General features: G+C 41.0%; 1 protein-coding gene across 1 annotated transcript in view; it reads right to left on the reverse strand.

Annotated features, from left to right (window-relative positions):
* Positions 1–1,314: 1,314 nt before the first annotated feature.
* The window catches only part of cckbrb (cholecystokinin B receptor b), an 18,346-nt gene continuing 1,066 nt past the window's right edge, over positions 1,315–18,594 (reverse strand). Inside the window, exons 2-5 of the mRNA XM_031869570.1 lie at positions 11,559–11,810; positions 10,494–10,755; positions 9,143–9,270; positions 1,315–7,608 (exon numbers count right to left, since the gene is read on the reverse strand). Coding sequence (XP_031725430.1) covers positions 7,061–7,608; positions 9,143–9,270; positions 10,494–10,755; positions 11,559–11,810 — 1,190 coding nt within the window. The 3' untranslated portion in view covers positions 1,315–7,060. The remainder of the gene's footprint in view (positions 7,609–9,142; positions 9,271–10,493; positions 10,756–11,558; positions 11,811–18,594) is intronic.

The raw sequence follows: 18,594 nt of genomic DNA on the forward strand, positions 1-18,594 counted from the left end.
GATGTAGGTTGTTATATGTATGTATGTATATGTACTGATGTAACACATATTTGTATGACCTGATCTACATTTTGGGTGACCAATCAAATGTGTATGATTTACTGATCTCCCTTCGTACATGCATTTGTTTCTGTTTTCCTTGCACTTTGTAACACCTCATACAAGTGCTATATAAATAAACTTTGCTATTACATCAATATATTGTATGTCCCTGTGCATTCACAGAGACAAACACCTCCAACTCCCAAAAGGCGAGAGTTCAGGCACTCTGTAACCTCCCATTCTTGGGCTGAGGTGATGACTGGAGGATGTGAAGCAGGAGATTGCCATCATTGGTAATTGCTCCCAGAAATTTACTGGCTTTAGGTAATTGATGACATCGGTAGTTAATGGTCCAAGGAGAGGTAGATACATTTTTTTTCATGTCTCTTTTAGTTGAGGAAAGTAGCTGCTGCGTAGGAAGCCAGCTATAACAAAATACAACACTTTACCTTTTTGAGTCTAAGTGTTTTATTTTTGTACATGTCAAACTGTGTCTCAGTGAGAGCAGCAGGCAAGATGCATGTAATTATATTCTCTAGGGGCTGAAAGGATTTGTGTCAGTATTGACAGGTGATGAAATCCTTTTAAGTCCACATTGATTTCTGGGCCAGATGCTCGTCCATTCATGAATTAGCAGGCAGTGCTTCTCCTTGTCAGAGTCGCTGTATTGATGGCGAGTACATCCTTCACCAATAGTCCTCCATTAAACATAACCTAATTTATTTATTTTTGTTTCCAGTGAGTACCTTTTCCCGCACACACTGTTATCCATTACAATTAAACAGCTGCCAGCTTGATAGCAATTGTGTTATGAAGGTCAAGCTAATCAGCACATCTCTGCTGAGCTCTCATGCATGAAGTCTTTCATTACTGCGTGTGATGGAATGCTCTTGTTACAGGTTTTTGTATGTTTTACTGTACATTAAGGCCAAGTGGTTATTTCAGTAGTGAAGGATAAAGATTTATTTAGAATTTAAGTGCTGTTGGTGTTTTGAGAGACAATACAGGAGCTATGTAAAGAGTAACTAAGCCAACATTAAATTTATTTTTGATTCCATTAAGACCACTCCAAGCAACACTACCAACTAAGCATGAGTTTGTGGCATCGCCTGTGCACTTTGCCTTCTAGAGTTTCAGCATGGCCTTAAAGGCTTTAAGTGCTCACAGCAGCTGAAACGGAGAGATGATGCCTGATAAATGTGTTGCTCTTCTGTTTCCACTTAAATGGTCAGTGAAGACGATTAAAATTCATGAAAAGCACCCAAAGCACAGGAAGAAAATTGACTTATATTTGCAGTAGAGTGTCAACGAATACACAAGGAGAGGTATAATTTGACTTTATTAGAATTACGTAACATTACACACAAAAGCAAAGTACAGCCAGCTCTTTTGTCACCCAACATACACATTTATAACCGTGTGTGTGAGAGAGAGACAGAGAAAGAAAGCAAAACACACAAAATGTGTATATGTTAGACATGAGGAAAACCAACTTAGTAAGCCTTAAATCTTAAAGATCACACCAGACAAATGGTGCACGATCTGCCTCCACTTTATAAATATGGCTTCTTCTCTGACACACACACACACACACACACACACACACACACACACACACACACTTTCCATACTTAAAATACACAAATGTTATCCAGATGATCCTCATGCTGACAGATAGCACATCCCTCCGGTCTGCTAAGTCAGGAACAACGAATAGTGGCTGTAATGACAATCATAATAGCAATGAATCTGCCCTGTCATAAGGGAGGTAGACCTGTTGAAGCTCCTCCGTGAGCATAAAACAGAACGGAAAACTACACATTCCAAACCGCAAGTCAACACCTAAGGCCTTACAGCGTCATAGCAGCACAAACATACTTGTTAAGATAACAGTGTGGACAGCAGCCAAGAAAACCACATCAACTATTTTTCACATTGTTTTCTCAAAGTTGTCACTGTTGTCACAGAAAGAACAATATAGTCACAGAAAGCTCTGTCCATGTCTTCACCATGGATGGGGAAACAAGGCTGCCAAATGCTTTCATCTCCAGCTCTTGTTTTGCCTCAAACAAAAGTGGATCATGTAGTAAATGCATGAGGGACACACACATACAAACACACACACACACCTACATACAGCAACTGTACACTCAAAACACACTTAAGGCAATGGTGGCCTGGCAACTGTGACCGTTCGAGTAGATCTAAATGTGCCCCTGTATTCTTCCCTAACCCTTCAACCCTGTTCATCCCATATATGAGCCTGCGGCCTGTACAAGCTGCTTGGAAACATGGAGTACTACTACAGATCACTGAAACACAAGATCAGCTCTTTCCTTCACGGAACATCACGATATACAAGAGAATACTTCACATTAATATTTCATGTTGTTAACACCTGATTTCAGTACAATTCAGAATACAATGTGTATATTAATAATGATACAGATGAGCAGGTATGAGCGCAGATATGGAGCGGATACAATTTATATTTGGATGTTGTTAAAGAAGGCTTGTGTGTCCACATACTGTATCGTCGCTGACGTTCACAGGAAGATGGCTGCACTAATCCAAAATCTGCCTCAGAGACAGTAAACATTAACAATAATGAAACAATACCCAGACGACGCGGTCTTTAACCCTCGTCATCACGTTCCACATTATTATTTCTACACTCACTCTGCATGGATCATATTGACATGATGGCTGAAATAACTACTACATCTTCATTATAATACAACACTGAAGAATATATTAAAACATAACATAGCAAGTTACCGCGTGCAGGAGATCGGTCATCACATAAACTCGACAACAAAGATTTTTGTTGTCAAAAAAAGGCTGCATTGTGGAGTTTTTTTTCTGGTGCTCCCAAGGGACAATTACACCTTTGTTGTGTCAGAAATGAGCTTCTCATTTTATAAGCAAATGTGTACAGGCTGGATTACCAGTCAGACAAAACTGTAAACTATCCTGGGACTCCAGAAATCTAGGGGCCCCCAAAAGCCCTAAATACACCGTGTAGCTTGATTCATTGCAAATGTGTGAGTGAATTTGCACCACAAAAATACAATATCAATGAAGGTAGGACTTTCATTATTAGCTAATATTGTGGCCATCTTGTAGAAAGGCCCTGTGTCAAAATCTAACTTAAGTGCTGTTTTATTTTAGTTTAAAATGTGCTGACATGATCCATCTCATTAAATTGTATGAAATCAAACATAGGACTATAATTAATACCTCAAGATAATAATACATCTCTTACTTTAAAAGTAATTAATTATCAACTACCTTCTCCGAAATGGCAAGCTGAAATTCATACGAACCGCAAAACCAACCGCTACAGTTCAATTACATTGCTAGGGCATTGTGGAAAGGAGTTGTGTTTGCAAATCAGATAACCAAGACTCTTTTTATATCGGATTTGTCATGAATCCAACTGGCTTTGTAGCCCAGTCAGGCAATTTTGCTCCTCAAACAATTACGACCCTGCCAACACCTGAGCCCCAGAGACTCCCCCTGCTGCACATGTGGACAGTGTCCTTATCATTCACTAGCAGCACTCACTCTGAGCACAGACGCACCATTTATCAGGGACACTTGTGTCAAAGAATCGAAGAACATTTTACTGTAACAAATGGTTACACTTTTATTTGGAGGAACATGCTCTGGTCTTTGCTTTGCAATCTCAGCAGCGGTGAGAGATTTAGCTGAGAATACAATAAAGCCCCCAAGAGCCCAACAGACACATCACTGAGATATGGGCACACAAAATGCTAAAGGTGCGAGATGCCATCATCAAAAAATGGTAATAGGAAGCTAAACATGGTGGAGACCAATGGCGGTGGAATGGAAAAATCAATCAACGCTGCCGGTAACAGTTTTGTGTAGTCTAGGTGGAGAGGAGAGAGCAGCAGAGGCATAATAATCACAAGAATGAGTGAGGACTTGTCAGTCTGTAAAGGCCACTTCGTTGTCTTGACTGAACATGATTGATTAAGGATAGTAATCAGTGAACACTTTCATCCCTCTAACAATGTGTTTTATATTTACACACCAAAGTAGGAATTATAATAGCAGACATTTATAATATCGTGTTCTCTTACTTGAACTTAAAAGGTCTTATTTGACTATGAAAAAAACACCCATTTTCTTAATAACACCTCTTTCTTTCTGCAGATAGATTCATTTGTCCAGCGTTTGAGATAGCTCAGATGCTGTATTTCAACACTAACACTAAAGCTGCAGTAGATGATTTGTTTATACCTCTTGGGTTCAGTGGAACAAGCTTGACATATTATCCTGTGTTGTTATTGCTAACATGTTAGCAAACAGATGCCTATTTATACAGCCGGGAAAATACATTAATTCAGAGTTATTTTTGTGGTCACCCAATAAATTTAAGTCGAGATTTGGCCTCCACCAACCCCTGAAAAATATCTTGATCTTAAGCAGCTAGATATTCCTCTATGTTCACCAAATAGTCAATAACGTAGTCCGTGTGCTGTTTGGTGCTGTGCACATACTGTATAGTGTACAGCTGGATTATCTGCTGAAAACAGCTTGCCTGCTGCAGCTGGAGGATGAGAGCTGGAAAACCAAAAATATGATCCAAAATAAATAAAAACACTGTAGCTGAGGGTAGCTGCAGTGATGGATGACCCATTTGCCATTACACATATATGATAAATATATGATAACCTACGTGATTTTTAAACAAAGGACTGAAGGCGGTGTTTACAGTAACCTTTAGTACTTCTGTTCACAAAGAAGTGTATTTATACATAAGTGGAAGATGTCAATTAAGGATCCAACCCACTGCATACTTGTCATCACAGATATTTTTATACTGAGAATTAATTTTCAATTTTGTAAAGGAGGAAAGGAACTAATCATTAGCATCTGTCTGTAATTGTTTGTGCGCAAGTGTGTAAATAAATATATAGTAACCATTTGAAGCTGAGAACTCTGTGTATGTGTGTTTGTGGCGACTGGATGAGCTGGTGTGGATTGGGCATCAAATCAGAACGTCAAATGGCAATCAGCCTCTCACCGAGAAAAGAAACACACATTCCAAGTGTCACTCATAAACAACAGCACAGACATAAATACCTCCTGTCTGCTGTTTACATGCAAAATATCTTATTCACTTTAAGAGATGTGGCACATGGCCACCAAGGCCAGAGACAAACTCAGCAACTAGTTGAATGTGCGCCTCTTGTGTTTCAAAGATGACGGGGCCTGTCTGTACAGTGAGACAAGGGGACGGTCAGTGTGATGTTTTGGCTGTCACGTTGTCTTGCTCTCTGCACTAGACATGAACTGGACACGCAAAGATAAGGTTGCAGGAGATACTAATTGATTAGCATGTAATTGTACAATTTTGTTGACCTAGTTTAGGTGTGTCGACAAGATTGTAATTTGCTTTTATATTTCCGTAACGTAGTTTGAGCTTTCGGCTGATCAAATTCTGTCTTACTGTAGTTTAATCTCATAGTAATGCTTCACTATGATTCATATTTTGAATACAAAGGGAACGATGCACACAATAAACCACAAAAGCTGCAGGCCAATTTAGAATCTTCCAAAAAATGCTTACAAAGTTTGGGCATCCATCTATTAGTTGAGAGGCTGACAGCATTGTGCTTTGGTGCACTCAGTGAAATATGCTCATCTGTTCAGCCTGGCAGGGTTGAGGTTGTAACACAATTAGTATGAAGTGAGCAGGGGAGCCAGAGTCAGGCACGCTAGACAGGGCCTGACCAACAGAGACCTCTGAAACCTGGCTGTCATTTTTGTAAACCTGAAAGTGAATTTATTAACAGAGACTGCAAGTCACTGAACTAAGGGAACTTGTCTCCTTGAAAGCATAAGGCTGCAGTAAACTTAACATAAAAATCACCCATCCATGTTGCCATATGGTACGTATATAACATATTTGTGTCAGCTATAAGCTTACTACTAGTGACTTCATCAACGTCTAATACATGTTTTGTCCTCAAAGCAATAGCAAAACACAGAACCTTCTGCTGTACTCAGTGGTGTTTTTCTAATACGGTCAGGAATATAATAATATAGGACCCGTTAAATGGTCACATCGCTACCCATGAGAAAGAAACACAATTCAAGTGCCAAGTCATCCTTCTCATATAGTGTGTTCACCTGCAAGGACACAATACAAACATTACAGCATATACAGAAAAAGCTGTCTCCAAAAACACGAAGGTGGCTAGCACTACAGTATCAAACCACAACACAAGGCATCAGCACTGCCCGTCTAAGCTTTTTATACCACTGAAGTGTTTTCTGCAAACCACGGAGCCATGGAGAACTGACAACCTGCTCTTTTGTCGGGTCCCATCAGGACGAAATTCAGTTTCAGTTTGTTTAGAAGATCTTTTTAGTCTTTAAACTCCACTTCCAGGAACCTTCGGGCTACACTTTGCCTGTGATAATGGTGCCCCTGATGAGTGTGACAAATCAGCAATAGACAAATATGACATAGTATTTAGAACCAGGCACTTAGTCCACAAGGCAATTACATTACTGTCATTAACACAGATACACAACCGACCGCACAGTATAAAAAAACAATTTTAAAGTTACATAGCAAACAGTCTTCCTATTTTTTAAAGCTACATAATGACTACAAAGTTATTAAAATGCCTTACAGCCCACCACTGAAGTCACACACACATATGAGTAAACATCTCAACAGCCAATTTGTCTCGGTCAACTGTGACAACAGATAAATGTACAATCTGGGTTTTTTCTGTGCTTTTTTCATTTATAGCTATGGAGGTATATACACTGTAAGACTGGGTTTCATTAAATGATCCCTACATAACTTTACTCACAGTCATGGTTGAAGCTTCTATCCTACGACACTATTTGGCCTGTTTTTTCCAGTCCACATTACTGTCCCTATGAGTACAGAATAGGCCTAAAGACAAAGGATGTGGGGTGCTGTGTTCCCGCAGTAACTGTCTCTTCTGGATTATGCCTGTATCCATCTGCCTCAGCAGGTTCCCATGGTGCTGACTGTGGTGTAACTGAACTTAGACATGGACGCTCCCATTGCCATAGCATCCTCCTCGTTGTCCCGTAGCCCACTACGACGGCGGCGGTGGTGGCGGCACGGTGCAGCGCAGCACGCGAACGTGGTCAGCAGAGCTTTGCGGAAACGTGTGTTCATGAAGCAGTAAATAATTGGGTTGACGCAGGCAGAGGTGTAGCACAACAAATGGATGAAAGCGATGGGTGTCCCTGAGAGGGCACTTTTGGCGGAGATGTCATCAAAAGCCCGCCAGGTGTTGACACAGTACAGAGGCATCCAGCAGAGAAAGAACAGGACAACAATGACCACCAGCATGCGGATAACCCGCTTCTTGGCCTCCAGCTTGGCCTCGGACGTGTTGCTGCGTGGTCTTTCTGCCTTGATTGCCCTGCTGGATGCAGCCATGGTGGACATCTCCATCGAGTGTGGCCGCTGGACAACATTAACGTAGCAACCATCTCCATCATCACTGCCAGTAGACACAGCGGAGGTGAGTCCATTCTTCACATCTGTGGTGGGAGTGCAGAGTAAAAAAAAAAGTAGTACTGTGACACAAATGTATTGTATTTAAAACTCTAAAATTACCTCTGCCTGCCACTGGATTAAAAATAAATTGAACAGGGAAGTCATGAGACGTCCTACAGCCAGTTCATTTTGGAAAATCTTAAATGAACAAATAAGCACAGCTCTGTGATTACACATTCACCCATTTCTTAGTTTATTTTTGGGTGAATCATAGCTCTTCAAAGAGCAGCAGTTCACCTTGGTGGAAAAAAAGACTGAATAGCAATTCCTTCTGAGCCACAGCAATCATCCAGCAGGGAATGTTGTAATTTAATAATCAAATTGAATTGACATTAAAGTACAATGAGAGCTTCTAGTCAAGCAAATGCAAACAGAAACTGGTACGGTAGTAAACCACGCCTGGATTTTTAAATCAAAATTGTTATTTTAGAAGTTCTATGTCCTTTATTCCAGTTTTTTTTAACCCATGCTTTTTGTCTCTTGAGCTGGATTTTATATATTTTTTGGACAACCTCTTTCTCTCTGAGACCAAACAGATGGGGATGTCCGGGCTCGCAGCTGCCAGCCAATTCCATCCTCTAATGGAGCACCGGCAAATACACTCAATGCTGCTATCCTCCTAGACGCACTCGCACATGCCCACAAAAGGTTACGCTCCACTTAACCTGCACACATTACAATGATTGTAGCGCTAATGATATCGTTGTGATTAAAATGAAATTCCTCATCATTCACATGTAAATGCTAACATTAGAGTGTAGCTGGTAGGGGCTGGATATTGTGATGACATTCAAGAGACACAGTTTGACACAATGTGATCTCATGGGAAGGAGTAGCATGTATTTTAAGCTTTTTACATGTAATTTAACTCTCATTCCCAACTCATACGGGTGCTCGGTCGCAGTTTTAAACATTGTTTAGAAAACAAAACTACTTTTTAGATTTGGCAAAAGATCATAGTCAGGGCTAAAATAAGTATGTTTAGGGTTATGTAAATTAAGTAACATAAGTAAGTAGTCATTGATAGGTCGTATTAACTACATTACGTTTGTTTTAATTAGTGGCTCGGCACGGCACGGCGCATGGGCCACCGAACACCCCTCTAGAGATTAATATTGAATAATGTAATTTATTTGGTATTCATATGTACAGTACCTGCATGAGCCACCCTCACATGTTAAGTCTTATTTTCCTAAAATTTAAAAAATTATTCCTGCTCTGGTCCATCTACATCTGTTGAAAATGTTGGTTTGGTAATCTCAGTTTGAGAAACAAAACATTCTCAGATATTGTGAATCCATACATGTAGATTAACTAATGTAACTTCAAATAAAGTGTCTCCCTCCCGTCCATCTGTCTGTCTCCGTGCAGAAAGTTCCTAGAATCAGCATTTTTTACTCCTTGCTTTACTTTTTTTATTTGTATTGATTGGCTGCTGTCTGCGAGCCAAATTGCCCTCTGGGACATTAACCCTACTATTGTCTGTATGTTTTCCACATGCAGTGTACATGATCTCACCGGTAGAGTCTTTTTTGTGGCCCATCTCAAACTGGATGCCTCTGTAAAGTTCCCTGGAGATCAATCCATAGGCCACAATCATCACCAACCCCGGGATTGCAAACAGCACAAGCAGCAGCAAAATGTACCTATGAGAGACATAAATAGGGTAAAGATCCCAATGTCCATGAATTCAGACATTCATGTAGCCCCAGTTTGTACATCTCACGTATAAATGTATTACCATTACCTTTATGTTTGAGTCACAGAGCTAAGCATTGTTTTTGTTTTGTTTTTCAGAAAAAAAACTGTCTTCCTAATTCAAAATGACATATGTCCTTGCTCAGCTTGTGTGATGTCTACCAAAATAAGAAACATATATTTGTAATTTAGATTTTCAGACAAAAGAACATGTTTATTGCGTTGTACAAAATGTTTCCAGTGTACTGAATAGAAATAAGTTTTAGACAAAGGTTTTCCTCCACTATTGCATTCTAATAAAGGCATAAAATACACCCAAAATCATTTTTTTATAAAGCATTCTTTCATCCAGATGGTAAGTCTTTGGGGAATCTTAAAATAGCTTCATAACAGCTGTAAATGTTGAAAAATTACCTTTTGTGTATTTAAATTCTTTTCAGATAAAAATAATGCTTTTCTCTGTTAAAATCAAATCAAAGGGTAATACACTAGAGACACAGACTTGGTGCTCATGCACATATTTATACACCCACAAGCAAGCCGACAGTCAGACAAAGACATTCAAACACAAAAGCAGTGAAATACACACACAGGCAGAAAGTGAGAGCTGCTAAAGACAGGCTTCCTAACATGGAAGTAAATGAGATGTTTGAAAGTACACACACTCGCACACACACACATTCAGACGCAGGTCATCCGAAATTGATTTGATACAAAACCACACATTGTCCAGATGGCTAGCAAGATGGATGATCTGAGTGCAGGTTTTATGTTAAGTTGCATTTATCTGCTGTGTGCTCGGTTACTCTGGAAATGATGGTGAAGGAAAAGCAGCTCGTGTTTCCTTCAGCTCCAGTTAAATTTACAGCACTTCTTAACTAAAACCATTCCTCCACTTTTTCTAATTCATAAAAAAAAATCATTGTATATCTTTTTCTTTACAAACTTCATGTAATGTGACTATTTTAACATTAAAAATACCTTAAATGTGGTTGTTGAGCCAACAAAAGCAATCCTTGAGTTTATGGTGGCTAATGCTAGTTAACGTTTCTAGCTAACGATTCTTTTCCACATGGTTGCATGTCAACACAGTCATTCTGGACATATTCAAGAAACCGTTTTAAAGAACTGGGATTGCTTAAAGGACCCACCATCTACGGTAAACACTCACCAGGCCTGCTCTGCTTTTGGGAGGGGCCACATGTGGCGACACTGGTGAGCAGTGGTGTTGTCAGGACGATGAAAAGACTCCAAGTCGCTGATGATTGGGTAAGGGATCATGACGACGAGGGCTAGCACCCACGTAGCAGCGATCACCCGATAGGCGTGGGAACGGGTCTGCCACACCCGCGACTTCAGGGGGTTGCAGATGGCGCTGTAGCGCTCGATCGCGATGGCAACCAGGCTAAATGTGGATATGCTCACTGATATTCCTGTGGAATAACAAAACAGATTATTTCAAATTGTAAGAAGACACCCATGCTATCTTTTCTTTTGATGAATGTAAAGTTATTACCGCTCAGAATAGAGAGTGGGCCAGTAATAAAAAAAGTAATAAAAACATGTTTGTCGATGCGCACATAATATCTGCAATCATAACCGAGAACAAAACGTGGCGCCCTGTGGAAATGGGCTAACAAATGAGTATAGTGTGAGATAGGAGGTAGGGATGGTTATCTTAGTCTTGGTAGAAGAAATCATGTTGACCTGATGTTATCATCCATCTCCCCCTGACAGGGCAAGACGGGAAATTACTCTTTACTTCTCTTATCCACGTCCTCAACGAGAAAAGACACAATACAGACTATGTGTGTGTGTGTGTGTGTGTGTGTGTGTGTGTGCGAGGCAGGACCCAGGGGTGCACTGTGTTGTGTCCGTACCAATGAGGGCAGCTTTAGAGCAGATCCCACAGAAGCAAAGAACAATCAGCCTACAGTTTCTCCCCTGGGTTTGTCCACGTTTTCCTCAGTGCATCAAGATGATGGCTGTCCTTCATAAATATAGCTGCAACCAACAATGTTTTCACTATAAATTGATCTGTTGGTTTTTTTTATCAGCTGATTGAGTAAGCTAATATTTAAGTCTACGAAATGCTAGAAGAAGTGAATAATTGAACAAGGACGGGATTTGTTTTCCATACATACACAGGTATGTTATTATAGTGAATGTAGAGAATGATGGCAAATCTACAGATAGAAAGTCTGTATATTTGCCTCAATGCCCCCCCTCCTCTCACCCATGAGGTAGGACACTATCTTGCACATGGCGGCTCCAAAGATGAAGTCCTTGAGGATGCTGGGGATGAGGTTGAAGGGCATACAGAAGACAACCATCATCAGGTCACTGACGGCGAGCGACAGCAGGAAAGTGTTGGTCACGGTGCGCATGCGCTTATTGACCGTCAGCACCACGATGATCAGCAGGTTGCCGAACACACTCAGAAAGAAGATGAGTGAGTAGAGCAGGATCCGCAGCGTGTGGTCATCATCTGTTACAGAGAGAGACAGGAGGGGAGCATATGTCAGAGAGTGAAAATGGTTGCCCTACTGCCCTTTCTTACATGATGACCAATACGATCAAGCTGTCTTTGTGGCTAAGTGGAGAGCAGGGCCGCCCTTCAATCAGAGGATCGGCGGCTCTGCTAGTCGCATGTCGATGTGTCCTTGAGCAAGACACTTAAGCACACAATTGCTCCCGTAGCTGTGCCTACGGTGTGATATAATCTGAATTGTAAGTCTCTTTGGATAAAAGCGTCTGCTAAATGACTGTAATGTATTGATCCAGACAGCCTCGAGCCAATTGCGCTAATTCTTCTTCTTTAACAGCACTAAATAGCCATAAACTATTCAAGTTTTTTAGTTTTTTTTTATAAAACACTAGCTTAACTTAACTAGGAGGATCCCCACACTGAAAAGCACCAGAGGGACACCTTTTTCACATCCGAGCAGCACTCCATGCTGACTTTGTGCTAGTTCTATATTCAGGGTAATCAAATACTGGTACAAACTCACTGCTCTGGTCATGTCTTTGTAATATCACATTTGTTTATACCTCAATGCTAAATACAGTAAAATATAAAAAAAAGTTATTGTGTTTCCAGCTGTTCTCATACGGCGTTCGTAGCTATACCTACAAAAATGAAAGCACTGTAATTTGGTGATATTGTACAAAATCAATTTGTATGTAATCCAAGTAATTATAAAAAAGGAAGTTTTAAGGACTACAAAAACATACACAGAACGGGCCTGAGGGGTGGATGGGTCAAACAAAAACCAGTCTTTCACCCAGGAGACTGTGGTTTGTGCCCCGTGTGAAACGAGAAGTCAACAATGATTTATTTGTCGCGTAACTGCCGTACTTAAGTAACGTCACTTCCATAGTTATTTTAACCTAAACCACAATCTTTTCCAAAACATAACCGAGTGGTTTCCTGTGAAGACGGAACTATATTTTGAAAAGACTGTATGCACGTAACAAGCGGGAATGTTTTCGGGAATGTTTTCGTAATATATCATATTCAAAGTGTTGTATGAGGATAAGTTGGTTGAGTCCAGCTGTGCTTGAGTTATGTCGAACTTACACCACCTGGCTGAAAACAATCATAAACAGATTTACATAATTGACAAGCTTCTACCTGCTGCTCCTTTTTCTCACTAGATTTCTGCCACCAGCCTTGGACAAAGTGAGCCTGGTTAGCTTGTTTTGTTTTTGATAGCTGTTGTTGCATACATATTTCTACTGGCATGGCAAGTCACCAGTTAGCTGCAACCAGTGTTGCCAGGTTTGGCTCACAAAAAATATCAAAGACAGTACCTGTCCAATCGTCATAAAAGATAAATCATCCGGCTAAATTATAATTTTGTATGCACGTGTCGTTTTTTATACAGCCAAGCACTATGTGTGCATCGAATTTGGTTCCCAACATTAATATTTTCCACCTTAAAAAATATTGTTAAATACAAAATACTTTGGTCTGCAGCGCAAAGCCTGTCTGCTCCCTCAGCCATTGGCAGCTTCACTGGATCACATACAGAAATCCATGTTGTCGGCTTTCTGAGTTATCTTCACCTCACACCCTGCTTAGACACAACACGCTTGAATTGGTTACCTACTGTATCCTGTGGATTAGAAGCACCCATGTCTACTTCAGCCGCAGGACAGAAATCACATCACATGCATTAGCCATGACTTCATTGACACGGTTGTAGAGGCGACCGAACACACTCAAGCCCTAAGCCTCTGAAGAAAAACCTCCAACAGTTCCTCAAAGGCACATAGTAAATTGGTAAATTGTAGTAAATGGTAAATTGCATCATAAAATCTGCAACACATCTAAAAAGAGTCTGTTCCCTGCAAAACACCAACTAAATGTAGCGCCATCTCCATCTTTTCTTTTCACTTACTGCACTCCCATTTCTCTGAGTATATGTTCAAAGCACATTTTCATCTTTCAGGCGTCTCTTCTTGATCTTTACCCTTTTTCCATCTCAGGAGTTTTCTGCAGTTTGCTTTCTTTCCTTTATTTCTTGGTCCATTCCCTCTCCTGCTCTCAATTATAAATAGGCTTTCAAAGAAATACAGCAACAAAGCAAAGTCAAGTGATTCATGTTTTCTATCTGATAAGGTTATTCTTTAAGGACCAGAGCCCTTACAGCTCACTGACTCACCATCACAAATGATGTTAAAAACACAAAACATACCCGTATTTCCCTTGGCCTGTCACATGTAATTACAGTTGTCAAAAATCCACCTGAAATGTAAATGTATGAATTGTGCACAGCTTGGCTAGGGCACATACTGTAATCTGTGTGCAAAAAGCAGCATTACATTCAGGTAGAGATGTGAAAATCTGAACTCTGCAGCACAAGACCTGGCATGAGGTTAAAGTGGACAATTGAAAACAGGATTTGGCTTCAAATCCAAATGGGCAGATGTGTGGTTCATACTGTATATGAAAGTAGGATAATGGCATGTAATTGATTTAATGCTCGTTCCTCCAACCAGCCGCACTGAAATGTGTTTGTTTAACTTGCAGGCTTAGCGATGGATTCCGGCTCCGCTTGGTCAGCGAAAGTCAGTCTGTCTTCCTCTCTCTCCCTCTCATCTCTCTCTCAGAAACACACACTTACAGTCTTCCCATCTAATGACATGAGGCTGCACCATCTGTCTCACGCACTTCTATGCAAAATAAAAAAAAGCAGGAACCTCTAATACGGTGGGTAGTGGGTACTGTTCTGCTGACACAACATCAGGGCTCTGATCCACAACAGCCTCGTAAATGGCAGCAACTAAACGTTTTTAATTCTTTGCTTTTTTGTGCACCTATACATTTACATGAGCAAAATAATGTGCAGACAGATGATTGGTAAGAAAGTTCCTGTACTACGCTCTCTCTCTTTCCTAATGAAATATGTTACACTGGCCTCTGTCTAATTGAAGCCAATTAGCTGTCCTGTGTGCTCGCTGGCTGTGCGGAAAACACTGATAACTCCCTCAGCACATTTAACATTTCCTTCAGGCCAGCAAAAGCTGCTCATAGAGCGGAAGCATTTATGTTAATCACCTCCCCTCACCAACCTGCGTTCGAGCACTCCTATTATGTAGTTATTGTTTCTACAGCCTCACTTGACAGCTTCATACTGCAGCATTAAACTACAAGCTGTTTAAAAGCCTTTTCACACCAGGCACAAATTTCCGTCGGAAGAATTGTCACAGAAATGTATAACAACGTACTTTGTCGGTCCTTATGAATGCTTTTACTCGTCTGCAACATTCAAGTTGGGGAAAAAATATTAGAACGGACGTCAATTTCAGCGATTTCCACCTGTGGAAAATGAAATCCTTTGCCCTCATTCTGCATGATAATTAGCCATGTGCTTCTGTTTGTTGCATGGAGATTGTGTATTTTTGGATAAAAGGCCTTAATACAAATTTAAAACCATAACCATAACCCTTAATCATCTAAACAAGTTGCCGGTCCAACATGAGCTACAAGTGGAACAACTGAGCTGCGGCCACTGGTGGACTGAGAAGGGCCCAGGGGTGCTACTCTTTATTCACCTCAGGTGCAACACACCAATCCTCAAAACAGAAAATGGCGCCGTCTACATTTGTGTCCCAGTGCTTGGTGGGTGCCCTCCCAACAATGGCACCCTGCTTCACTGGAGGAAAGGGATATTTTCCAAAAAGACTCCAAACTAACAAACAGCCCAGTTGGTATAACTCAAAACAATAAGGAGCAAAACAGCAGCAAGTGAACCTACAAAGGGGAAACAGGGATTAACAAGGATCACCATGCTGCATACTGAAATATACTTTTTGATGTTGTGAGATAACTCACCACCTCTAGTATCGGGCATGAGACATTGTTGCCTCGGAGCTGTCTTTATCAAGCGATTTCAAATACATATGATGTGAGGCACATCTGCATCAGCTGTCCATTGTATTGTTACACCGCTGTATTATATACTGTAGCTTCTTTCAGCTCATTGTTTTGGTTTTATGGCCCACAACATTGCACCAAGCAGCAGTTTACAGATAAAAAGCTCTCAAGGCACACTATCTAAACAGCAGCCAGGCAAATGTAGTGACTAGCTGGTTAACATAGTGGAGCGGCTAAAGAGCGAGATAGTTCCCTCAGGTTAAGTGTTTTCACTCTCGCTGTGAATCTTGCTCTTTGAGCTGATCCGCCCAGCTGTGCTGCATGTGGTGCTCCTGATGTGGGTGTATTATGAATATTCCACCAGTTTTTAGTGCTTCACCACCTGTGACAGACAACTGGCGGACAAATCCCTGTTATATCTGGAGAGCCTCTAGAAATGCACCGACTGTCACTGCAGACTTAACACTGAAGCTGCTATATTACAACTTTACAGGAAAAATCCAGACATTACATGAACCAAACACTGCCCATTTTGCAATGTTTAGTTTGCCCTCTGCTGCACTAATTATTTGGAGAACTATTTTCAGTTCAAAGAGCCAAATGACAGAAGGGAAGCCCGCAGCGCTCGAAGTGTGGGGAGCTGGTTTCATGAGTGTGTGAGTGCAGTGCCTATCAACCGTGGCTGACCATCGGCTCTGGCACACAGTCTGCTCTCTGTTTACAGACTAGCAGCACTGTGAGCACTGTTACTTTGTTGCAACGTCTAGAGGTTTCCTATTTGCAGAAATCATGATATGTCAGAGAACAGTGCTTCAATTTTTCTGCCATATTCATCTTATTATAGAGTGCTTTACCTCTTTACCTGCAGATCTCAGTAATGTATCTCTATTTTGTCGGATGCACACAGCATGCCGCTATATTGGACACCCGTGTGTACATGCATGTTATACATTCTACACTGTTTAGTTCACCTGTGCAAATGCAAAGTTCATTAAAGCTTTTCCACCTCTTGTGTAACCTCAATTTGAACACATCATCGCTGTTAATTTATCATCAATTTAAGTGTTGAATGTGAAAGGCCGGTGAACAGATTTCCTGCTAACATTAACGTTAAAATAAGTCAAGATGAAAGTAGACTGTAGTGGCAGAGTCTATTGTTAGATATGCAGTGAAATAGTGAATGAATGAATAATGGGGTTTGTATTCCATCCATGAATATTTAAGGTCTCATCTGTTTCTCTGATTCAGTTTTCAGATATTATATTCAGTTGGCCTTCTGTACCTATCAGGGAAAAGCCGGCTCTGCTCTTGTAAGACCAAGGTATTGGTAAATGTCACAGCTAGTAGCTAATCCAGCATAGTCAATGTCATCTGAGGCTTTTCACTAAGCCAACTGCACCCCCGGAACAGTTGATGGAGGCACCGAACGAAACCATTTACTGTTGACTGACAGACTACAACACACGAGCCGCAGAGCCCACTGCAGTCGCACTACAAAACAGCATGTTGGTCGCTCTGCACGTATGTGCATGCATGTATTAAACACCTCAGCTCTCAGCAGACAGTGAGATGAGAGGGTGTGATCGATGGAGATAGTGGAATAAGCACCGGAGAGAAGTGGTGAGAGTGAAGAGGGAAATTGAAAGCAGTGGAGAGTTATTTTGTCTGAATTCCTTTTTTGATGGCCTGTTTCGTTTGATTTGGAGTCTTAATGTGACTCGTCGCCCTGCAGACCAGGGATGTCATAGCATGTGCCACGGACCACTTAAAGTCTTCCCACATATGCTGCAGGTCTTCATTCATAACAAAGGGCAACCTAGTGGGAATTTGATGGCGCCACCTAATCTGCTCCATAAACACAGAGGGTCAGAGTAATGGACAGGGAGAGGAGATGACCGAACATGGTGGAGATTAATCAAACTCGGGGGGTGACAGAGTGAGTAATGATGGCGACAGCAGCTGCACAGGGTCAGACATCCTCATTTTTTCCTACCCTGAAGATTGGGAGTGTGGTCTTGTTGGAAGATGCTAAATAGAGCGAAATAAGGCAGCAAAAAGCCAAACTGAAGAGAAGTGATTATCTGTGTGGGCGAAATAATATAATAGTGCAAGTGGATTAAGCTCCCAACTTAACTGCTGCACCAGACACGGCGGTCTTGATCTGTACTTGTCACAGGTGTCCCCAGTCTGTAATTTTCACTGTACTGATTTAGCTCACTATCATGGGTCACACTCAGGGGTGCTAGAAATGACTCATCTCTGGCGGTGAAGATGTGACGTAAACATGGGAATGGAGCGAAATCATTCAGTTAAGAAACGTATAGCTCTCACTTGCGGGCTGTCAACACTCATAATAACAACATCATAACGAAGATGCACAATCAGTCTTCTACACACACGTAGCCCACGCACACACATCATCAACGCAGGTAAACATTGAGAAACAACTGTTGAGCAAGTGAAAATAGCAGGTGTTGTTTGATGAAATAGCAGGAGGTAGGACTGAGAGGAAATTGCAAGACTGATGACGCACTTTCTTTCTTTTTCACAAGCTCAAGTCAAGTCAGTTTTACCAATAGTTCGAAATCAAACATTTGCCTCTGAGAGTTTTAAATTCTGTACAACATACGACACATCTTTATACCCTCAGTTTGAATAACATGCTCGGAAATGTTAATGTTATATGCAAAATAGAAACATATATTAGATTTTTTTTTTTTGAAAACAGCAGGAAGCAGCAGCACGACCATGAGGCACAGTCCAGATAGGGCAGCCATGTGACTTTTTTATGAATAAATCCCTGTGTGGCCAGGATTTGATTCCATGTCTCTCTCTCTCTCTCTCTCTCTCTCTCTCTCTCTCTCTCTCTCTCTCTCTCTCTCTCTCTCTC

This window comes from Anarrhichthys ocellatus, unplaced genomic scaffold (assembly GCF_004355925.1).
Source record: "Anarrhichthys ocellatus isolate YVR2014 unplaced genomic scaffold, GSC_Weel_1.0 scaffold47, whole genome shotgun sequence".
Lineage (NCBI taxonomy): Eukaryota > Metazoa > Chordata > Actinopteri > Perciformes > Anarhichadidae > Anarrhichthys > Anarrhichthys ocellatus.